General features: G+C 35.5%; 1 protein-coding gene across 5 annotated transcripts in view; it reads left to right on the top strand.

The window, feature by feature from the left end:
• The first annotated feature begins 1,082 nt into the window (after positions 1–1,082).
• LOC107660902 (eukaryotic peptide chain release factor subunit 1-like) overlaps positions 1,083–10,610 on the top strand; it is a 14,149-nt gene continuing 4,621 nt past the window's right edge. For 4 of the 5 annotated variants that reach the window (XM_016450337.1, XM_016450341.1, XM_016450340.1 and 1 more), the window contains exons 1-4: positions 1,651–1,798; positions 5,209–5,384; positions 8,420–8,559; positions 8,641–8,779. In XM_016450337.1, the coding sequence (XP_016305823.1) occupies positions 1,713–1,798; positions 5,209–5,384; positions 8,420–8,559; positions 8,641–8,779 (541 nt within the window). In that variant the 5' untranslated portion in view covers positions 1,651–1,712. Of the gene's footprint in view, positions 1,289–1,650; positions 1,799–5,208; positions 5,385–8,419; positions 8,560–8,640; positions 8,780–10,610 lie in introns of those variants that run through there. The other variant, XM_016450338.1, reaches the window with a different exon arrangement.

Below are 10,610 nucleotides of genomic sequence, written 5' to 3'. Positions count from 1 at the left end.
GGTTTATGTATGCTTTTTAAAAACTGTAATTACTCATCAGTATCTACTGCTTCCTTTCCTAAACCTTGTGATACTCCTGTTGGTCACATTTGTTTCTCTGAGTCGAAAGCCAGAAATGATAAAATACGATCTTTATTTCTTAAGAATCTGATTTCTGTTCCACCTGTAATTTCCTTTTGGAATAATTTGTTTGTTAACCTTAATTAGGGAACAAATCTGGTCTCTACAGCAAAAATTCTTTTTCACAAACAAAGTGAAAGAAATGTCTTTTAAGCTCATACACAGGTTCTACCCTGTAAAGAAGTTTATACAAAGATTTAAATCTGACATCGAGCTTACATGCTCTTTTTGTTCGAATTTTGAAGAAACTGTGGTACACTTATTTTGGTCATGTCACTACACTCAGAAGCTTTGGGATGATATTGGTGTGTTTGTCAAGTGTAAGATTTTGCCAGGCTTCTCAGTACATATGAAAAACATTATATTTGGGATTATGACTTCGACCCCTCAAACGAAAATATCTGTTTTGTTATTAATTACATTTTTTTCCTAAGCAAATTTCACATTCACAAATGCAAATGTTCCAACTGTGAACCTGTCTTCTCTGTCTTCCTAAAAGAAATGGAACATTATTTGGAAAGCTATAAGGACTGTTAGGATTTGCTCTGCCTTTGATCTCTTCATGTAATCAGGTTTAGATGATGGCCCTCTTATCTGTATTTTATTATTTTTGTGATTTGTTTCCATTTTATTTTTGTGGTTGATATTATGTGATGTTTGTATGTTTCCTTTCTCTGCAATAAAAAAAAAAAAAAAAAGAATAATAATTTCTATGGTATCCGTAAACGGCGACTTGCCCTGCGTTCCATTCGGAAGGGCTCATCCCTACACCCTAATCCCTTCAAAGGGTTTACCCTCCGGAGTGAGAGCTTTGAAGGGTTGAGGGGTGTGGGGGACCAAACAACTGTTTCTCGAAGTGCCCTTCGGAGGGCGATATATTCCGTTTGTGTCGCACAACTCTGACTGAAGTTCAATGACGTCAAGGCTGTAATGTGATTGGTTATTAAGGGACACGTGATCCAAGTTAGCAGTTACGCTTTCTCCAATAGTAAGTAATACAGACCCTCTCATCTTTCTATGGCTCTGGTGGCGCGTGGCGCCCAGTGGTTTCTAGGCAGGTAACTAGGAAGTGAACGCGCTGAAGCTCCTCCTCCCACGTGCGTCCGCAGGAACCGGCGGCGGCGTGACGCGGGTGGAAGAAACCGGCGGACCGGCGCGAGACAGTGAGGTATTTATTACGGACAAATGTGTTACGTAACGTTACAGGTTTGTATGGGCTTTTAAAGAGGATCTGGAGTACTCGGTTAGTGTTCTTCGACGTGTAGCCTAATTTACCATACTATTTATATGGTAAATTACTTCGAAGAATACAATAACAAGTACGTGTCAGAAATGAGTGTAATACCATAGTAACGTTACTTTGTCTTTGTGGTACTTTTAGTTAGTGCGGCCTTGGAGAGCGAAGAGGAGTTGTGCCGAATTCTGCACCCCTGCCAGATTATGCATCCCTCGTTGAAGTCGCTACCTGATTGCCTAATCCTAACCCCACCCCTAATCCTAGCCCCCCCCACCACACCTACTCCTAAACCTACCAATACTAGGGAGTGCATAATCTGGCAGGGAGCAAATTTCGGCACTACACCGGCCTGAAGATGGCAGATGATCCGAGCGCGGCGGACAGAAATGTGGAGATCTGGAAGATCAAGAAACTCATCAAGAGTCTGGAAGCGGCGAGAGGGTGAGAGAGAGAGCTTGTGTGGAAGCGTTTGAACGATAAACGGAATAATAAAAGTGTTTTCATGTTGCGTTAGTTTAGTGGTTGACATATGGACTGTGAACTGAAAGGTTATAGTTTCAAACCCCACAAAGATTAATTTATTACATGCCATCACGTGTATTTATTAAAAACTAAGGTTTGTACCTGAGGGTGCAAAAAAAAATTCTAAATATTAAAAAAAAAAAATCGCTTTTAAAGTTGTCCAAATAAAGTCTGTAGCAATCAAAAATTAAGTTTAGATATATTTACTGTAGGAAATTTACAAAATATCTTCATGGAACATGATCTTTACTTAATATCCTAATGATTTTTGGCATAAAAGAAAAATCGATCATTTAGACCCATACAGTGCATTGTTGGCTATTGCTACAAATATACCCGTGCGATTTATGACCGGTTTTGTGCTCCAGGGTCACATACAGGTGCATCTCAATAAATTAGAATGTCGTGGAAAAGTTCATTTATTTCAGTAATTAAACTCAAATTGCGAAACTCGTGTATTAAATAAATGCAATGCACACAGACTGAAGTAGTTTAAGTCTTTGGTTCTTTTAATTGTGATGATTTTGGCTCACATTTAACAAAAACCCACCAATTCACTATCTCAACAAATTAGAATACTTCATAAGACCAATAAAAAAAACATTTGTATACACGAGTTTCACAATTTGAGTTGAATTACTGAAATAAATGAACTTTTCCACGACATTCTAATTTATTAGATGCACCTGTATATCATGTAATTCATATCTGGAGCAGAAGGGGTAAAGAATATGCTCACACGTGCACACAGAGAGAGTTAAATTTTAATGTGGTTTTCTTCCTAATCCCTAATGTTTAAGTATGAGCAATAGTAATGGTGATTCTGCCTTAGTAAACAGCAGTAATGACAGGTTAGTCCAGCCGCAGGGCCGGGCAGCTCTCATGATGGTGTCAGATACTTCACTTCAGACCTTCTGTGTGTGTGTGTTTGAGTTTTGAATCGTAGTGAGTTTCAAACAGGTGTGTTTTGTGCCTCATAATGACTATAATCACACATTAATCATGCAGTGTATTTATTATAGGTTCAGATAAGAGTCTTGCTCAAGGACACAATTGTTATTGTTCATGGTCAGCTTTTGCTGCATTTGAATCTACAACCTACTTTTTGGCAGGCGTTTTGCTGTGGGTTTTGAAACAGAGATTAGCTTTGCTGGATGAAGAATATGGATCCGTGAGCTCTTGATCAAGGGTAAAAGCAAGTGTACATGGGTCTATTTGAAGAAGAACCGCTGAGAGAGCGTGTAAATGCGTCATCGGCATGACACTCGTGCTTTCATTCTGACAGGTAGTTATGTTGAGCATCACAACAATACGCTGACCTTCACGCCACGTGTGTGTGTGTGTGTGTGTGTGTGTAAATAAAGCAGAGCGTGTTGGTCTGTCTGTGTTTTGTCAGCAGCGTGACCCTGATAACCCCTCACAGCTCAGTGTGGATGGTGTAAACCCAGCGTTTGAAGTCAGTCTCTGTTTTAGCAGCAGTTTGTGTGAGAGTAACTCTAGAAATGCCACTTTTGTCAGCTGATTATACTGAGGCCTTTCACCCCTTTGTGACTCTCTGACTCTGTTGTAATAACTAGTGAGCTACCAATCTAGGCACCATTATAAGGCATCATACATGCAATAGCTGATAACATACAGAGAAGGCAATCCCAGAATGTACTGTGTTGAAAAATCTAAGAGGGCAAACAAACAGGTGTTTTTTTGTTTTGTTTTTTAAGTATAAAGCCCTGTTCACACCAAGAACGATAACTATAAAGATAACGATATTAGCGTCCACACCAGCGAACGATATCGTCTGTTTATTATAAGCACACGCGCGTCTGTCGCTTTAAATTCTCGAGCTCGTTACAGCAGGATGGATTCTGATTGGCTCTCAATATTTTATCGTTCATCAGCTAGAGAAAAATCGTTTTGAAAGTGATTCCAACGATATCGTTTCTCTTTGTCTTTATCGTTATAGTTGCGGTGTGGACTCTGCTATTCTTTAATATTGAGAATGATTTTTAGAGCTATACCTTTATCGTTATCTTTATAGTTATCGTCCTTGGTGTGAACGGGGCTTAACAAAGATTATTGGAGTATGTTTTACAAGAAAATACCATTTTAGTCTTTCTACTTAACAGTTTCACCTTTAATTCGATGTGTTACTTTCTGATTCTTTGTAATTGGGTCCAGGACAGATAGTGGTTTTTAAGCATCAAAACAATAAAAGTTAAATACAGCTTTTGTTATTAATATTTTTTGTTCATTTGAATGTGTCTTGTTTAATTTAATTTTTTTTTCTGAGCAAAAATAATGACTATTATACAATTTTACCATGATTTACAGAAGGCGCCCACTAAAATGTCATTCAGTGTAACAATAGATCATATAACAAAAAAAACATATCAGGCATATTTACATCAAGAATCATTAGATGACATCAAAAGACATTCAAGTAGACACTTCACTTGCATTTGAGATGCTTTCTATGTATATAAAATCACTTTTGTGAATTTAATTTGATGCAGACACCAAAATGTGATGTGTTATCTTTGACCTAATTATTTGTAAAAATGACTATAAATTTCTAAATGAAGTTTGTTTCTACATCATATTTTCCCCAGTTTGTTAATGCACTTAATACACTTCAAGTAATGGCAAATAATGAAAGATTTGAGAAAGACCTGGTCTATTTATGTCCTTTTATCTCATTGAAAAATGCTTAATCTGGAAATGTCACATTACAGAAGTAAAATTGTGCAAATGCCAATTTAATGTTGGACTTTTCGTTTTTTTTTTTAACTTAAATATTAGGTTTATGACACTTGTCAATCCTTTGTTATTATTTGTGAAATTGACTAGCAGTGAAAATAATTTCTGCACATTTTTTCAGTTATAAATTACTTCATACATAATTGTATTGATCAAAAAGCAATATTTCTGTGTGTTGAACATAGCAATGTTTCTGTTGTTATGCAAACTAAGTATTGGTGACTATTTAGTGTTCCAAATCAGTCACCTTTTGAGTTAGGATCCTGCCTTAAAAGGCTGCTTCGTAGGTAGCAAGTAACAGCTCGCTTTATTTTGGACATTTTTCCTTTCTGTAATTTGGTTAATTGACAGTAATTTGTCAGTTTGATGGTTTTATCAAGCTGAATATCAATTCCTGTGTCTCAACCAGTAGATGATGGCGCTAGCAACGGTCATGTTCAAGGGTTTGAGTTCCGGGGAATGCATGTACTGATAGAATGTGTGCCTTGACTGCAATGCAAGTCGCTTGGGATAAAAGCATATGCCAAATTCATAAATGTAAATGAATAACATTGGCGTTTGTTTCTCTCTGTCAGTAATGGGACCAGCATGATCTCGCTCATCATTCCTCCTAAAGATCAGATCTCCAGAGTGGCCAAGATGTTAGCGGATGAGTTTGGTACAGCGTCAAACATCAAGAGTCGAGTGAACCGGCTGTCAGTGCTGGGAGCCATTACTTCAGTCCAGCAGAGACTCAAACTCTACAACAAAGGTGTGTGTGTCTTTACGCTCCACAACCAAGCACACCTGCATTTTTAAGAAGTCCATTTGAGACAAAAGCCTGTGTTTGACCACTCACATCACTGAGTCAATTTATTTCATCATATGAGAACAGATTTATGAAAGCAAAAGGCCCTAGCATTGTGCTTTCAAAGAAAAATAAAATAGGGGCTAAATGCATACTTAACATATTAGGGATGCACGATATTATCGGACTGATATCAGAATCGGCCGATAATGGCTTTAAATTTAAATATCGGCATCGGCCCTATATGAAAAATTATGCCAATATGTCTTGCCGATAAGAGGAATGCTTTAACTCACATGTGCTCAGGGTATGCTAGTGATTAGATCACGTCAGCAGTGTGGCTCATTCTTGAAGCAAAGTTTTGTCTTTTGGTTTTGGATCGCTGCATTTAATCTGTGAAAGCATGTACAGAATGAAGTGTTCGGTGTGTGATAGAGTAAACAATAATAGCACGTGCAGCGGCAGCCTCCCCCGGGTCCTAATGCCCGCTCAGTAAGAAGTTTTAATCTGTAGGGGGCGCTGTTGGCCTACTTCTAATTAAATTAAAAGTAAAATAGCCTACACAAATAACATTTAGACTGTGTTTCTGATTAAATAAAGCACTAATTGATGTCATAAAATAATGAGTATGAGCTATAGCTTACATGAAAAAAAATGTGTACACCTAATGTGTAATATGTTTTATTTTTTAAACAAATCATAAGCTCTAAAAGATTTTCTGAATTTTTACAACTTTTTTGCTTTAGACCATCTACAAATGTTACATTTTAAAATAAAATGTTTGGGTTAACCTTGCATATTTCTGGGGAAAAAAAATGCAGCGATTGATATATAGTTTATTTATAGTTATTTTCAAAGCTTTAATGTACTGTCAAAAAACCTTCATTATTGTTTATTTAATTCTAACAAATAAGTTCTTGTTAAAAACTATCCAAAATTAAAACTATTTTGCTTATAATTTCTGCACAGAAGAGACTTGGTGTTGTTTCCAAACAAAAGGAAATATATCGGTATCGGCCAAAATTAGTTGAAAAATATCGGCATATCGGCAAAATCCAATATTGTGCATCCCTACAACATATTAATGATGGAAAATTTGTGCTTTTTTGTTCAAATTTTTGCTAGCTAGAACAACGTTAATGTTATAAGGTTAATTTTGATCATAAGATATGAAGTCATTATGACCCTCCAAATAGACAATTTTTACTTTCTATTTTTAATTAAATTTTTGCTATTTCTGCACAGTCCATTTGTACATAAGTTTGTTTAAAAGGTAGATTTTGTACCTTATTAGCATATACCTTGGCATTATACCTCATGTATGAAATCGATATTCGAAAATCAAAACATTTTCTGCCACAAAATTAATTTTGGGTTTTGGCCAAAACACGTTTCGAAGGGCAGAAATCATTGACCAAAATGGAGCAAATATATGCATTGTATTACATATTAATTAAATCTTTACTTAACCTGTTGTTTTAATTACTTAAGTATGATTGAATAAATCTTTTATTAAAACAAGTTTCTATTATAGCCACCTTTTAAATGTTTATATTTCAGCAATGAAATATGAGTAAAAGCATAATAATATCTTTAAAAAGTTGCCTTATGTGCAGTTTAAATGTTTACTCAATATGCTTTATTTGTGTGGTGATTAATATATTTGATTAATTAGTTGATGACTAAATAACAGTAGTATGGTTTTTGAATGTTCAGTGTGTCCTGGTTAAAATAAATAAATAAATACTTTCAGTGCATTGCTATTGCCAGTATTTAACACAGTAGTTTAATATCAGTTAATGCATTAAAGTCTACAGCAGTAATAAAAAAAATGATAGATTTGAGTAAAGGCCTTTCCACACTGAGCGCGATGCGAAAAAGCGAGGCGAATCGCTGACGAACGGTGCTTTCACACTGAACGCGAAACGATTGTTCGCCTTCTGCTAATTCACGCCTGCATGCTAGGTGGTGCCGACCAACAATGAATTTTTCCTCAGATATGTATCTCGTATATGGATTTAACATCATCCGCTGCTTAATATATAGCATTAAATTAAGATAAACAAAGTTTGGTTCTACACCAGAAACACAAACTATCTATAATGCTTACAAGAATAGGCTACATCCTAAAATATAATTAGAAGTACAATTAGCATCAAGCTACACTTGGAAATGTATGTAATTATTAATGTATTTGCTTACCCACTTTAAACCATCACTGAGTGCTTGTAATAACTTCCGATTGTGATCTATAGTTGATTTTGACGCTACACTACTAATATTTGACATAAACATCCTTTATTGCTATAAAAATACCATGAGCTGCATTCAAAACACATACAGAAAATATATAATCATAATCATGTCTATTTGCTTTCATATTTCATGTGTAGAAAAAGAGTTAACGTGCTCTGATTCATAACACTCGCGCACATGGAAGAAAACGGACAGTGCTCTACTGTGATTACATAATTCAGTGGACAATTAATAGAAATGTTATTCTGTATAAACAACATGTGAGAATAAATCTGTTCTCAAATACCAACTATAACAAGAACTCAGCATTCACTCTCTTATCCGGGATACTCTTCTTCGGTGTTTGTTTACACTGGTTTTCGAAACAGCGCCACCACTCTCACCCTTTTTGTGCAATAGTAGCTGCTCTGGTCACGTGAGCCTAGCTAAAATCTTATTGGACGGCCCGTGATTTCGCGTTGCGAAACTGAAAAGAATCGTCGGACTGGTTCGAAAAAAAAAAACATTCGCATTTTTGGTGTGCGAATGTTCGCGGTCTATGTGGAAGCATCCATAGAAATTGTTTTATTCCAGCGCGTCATTGTGAAATTTGCACAGTGTTGCATGTTGACATTTTGTTTTTACTCCGATATTTCTTGTTTGTTCATGTCAACCACATCCAGAGTCCACACTCTTATAGCTGATCGTCAGACTTTAGCAAATATACAGCTGGAGTTTCATCCTGTTTTGGTGTGTGTTTGCAGTGCCCCATAACGGTCTAGTGGTTTACTGTGGCACCATAGTGACAGAAGAAGGCAAAGAGAAGAAAGTCAACATTGACTTTGAGCCATTCAAACCCATCAACACCTCTCTGTACCTCTGTGATAACAAGTTCCACATCGAGGTACAATCACAGTCCAAATCAAGCCTGTTTCATAAAGCTCATTATTCTTGAGATGCTGTATAATTGCCTGTCTTTCTCTAGGCTCTGACGGCGTTATTGTCAGACGACAGTAAGTTTGGATTCATAGTCATCGATGGTAGTGGAGCTCTGTTCGGGACTCTACAGGGAAACACCAGAGAAGTGCTGCACAAATTCACTGTGGACCTGCCCAAAAAACACGGTATTCACAGCATAACACTTCACTTTGATCTGACAGCTGTGTCGAGGGCTCATAGAAAACCGAGATGGTTTCAGTGTACTTAGTATGCAGCTATTAAGGGGCCGTATACACGACAACGTTTTCAGACAAAAACGGGAAACTTTTTATGCGTTTTGACTGTTCGTTTACACGACAACGGCGTTTTGGGGACTGAAAACGCATATTTTTGAAAACGGGTTTCAAAGTGCAAGTTTTTGTTTCCGTGTAAACACCCAAAACGGGAATCTTTGAAAACGGTGACGTCATGCATGTGCTTAGTACATGTTAGGTATGTAGCCATGCGCAGTACATGTCGATTTTAAAGGCAAGCGCGAACAAACATACACAACAATGGCGGAGTATATGGTACTGTTGTTGCTGCTCAAGAGTTTGCTAACGCTTCTTCAGCAAAGTGTGGATTTACTTCACCAATATCACAAGCAACATCGGAGACGCATCATATACATAATATAATCATTACTTCCCTACAGGTACTGTTTACTAACAAGGTGACAGCGCCAACTACTGGCCTGGCATACGTAATACAGCGTTTTTGGCCGTTTCGCGGATATGTGTAAACGCGAATCATTTTGAAAATGTTGTCGTGTATACGTGAAACTTTTTAAAAACGCAAGGGAAAAACTTTTCCGTTTTTGACTACATCGTTGTTGTGTAAACGCAGCCTAAGTTTCTTAAAGATTATGTCTTTGAACTAGTTTCAAAATTCATCCGTCTCTTTAGACTCGTATGACATTCAAAAATTAGCAGCAAATCAGTGTTAGACTTGGGTAAAGGATGATTCATTTGATTCTAAAGTCTCACTCAATGATTCATTTGCATCACTCATTACTTTTTTCTATATAATAAAATGTTTAAGTAAAATTATCTGTAGTTAAACAGTGCTGATTATTATGTAACATTGGTTAAATTAAAACGAATAGGTGTTGTTCTTTTATTTGTTTTAGTATGAAAAATTGCCTTGATTTTTAAAAGTAGATATTTTTAGGTTTTCATTAAATTCATATTGACATTTTATCATTTTTATCAATATTGTCCAGTAACAGTGTCATCTTTCTCCAGTTTTCTCCAGTCTTGGTTTCTTGAATGTCGATTTGTAGAATTAAATGCATTATTAATGTTATATTTGTTTATAAGTTCAAATGGTTAAATATTATTAATTAATGTAAACAATAAACAAACATTTATTTGGAAAATCATGTCTTGATTATTCTAAACTAGATTAGACTATAGTTTACTTCTTGCAAAATTATTATTTTTTAAATGGTTACTCTTTTAATTTTAGAATAAACACATAAATATTGAAATTGAGTTTTTTTTAGCCATGTTGTCCAGTAACAGTGCCATCTTTACCCAGGTTTTCTCTGGTCTTCTGTTCTTGAGTGTTATTTTTTGGAATTAAACCCATATTTATTTCAGTTAATTGATTCCAAATTTTGACTCAATTCATTTGCATCATTACTCATTTTTCATACAATAAACTTTCTGTAGTTAAATATGGCTGATTACTAGTGTTACATTGTTGTATATGAATTAAAATAATTACATATTACCCTTTTATTTATTTATTTAGTGAAAAACCTGCCTTGATGATTCTAAACTAGATGAGACTATATTTTACTTCTTGTATAAACATTTTAAATCTTGCTTTTTTCTAAGTATTACCCTTTAAATTTGAGAATAAATGCATAAATAATGAAATTGTTACTGGACACTATGGCTAAAATAATACTATTTTATAGAATTAAATCCATATATATATATATATATATATATATATATATATATATATATA

The sequence above is a fragment of the Sinocyclocheilus anshuiensis genome, unplaced genomic scaffold (assembly GCF_001515605.1).
Source record: "Sinocyclocheilus anshuiensis isolate Anshui unplaced genomic scaffold, SAMN03320099.WGS_v1.1 scaffold1647, whole genome shotgun sequence".
In the NCBI taxonomy this organism is placed as follows: domain Eukaryota; kingdom Metazoa; phylum Chordata; class Actinopteri; order Cypriniformes; family Cyprinidae; genus Sinocyclocheilus; species Sinocyclocheilus anshuiensis.
This window is presented reverse-complemented; position numbering and strand designations above follow the sequence as displayed.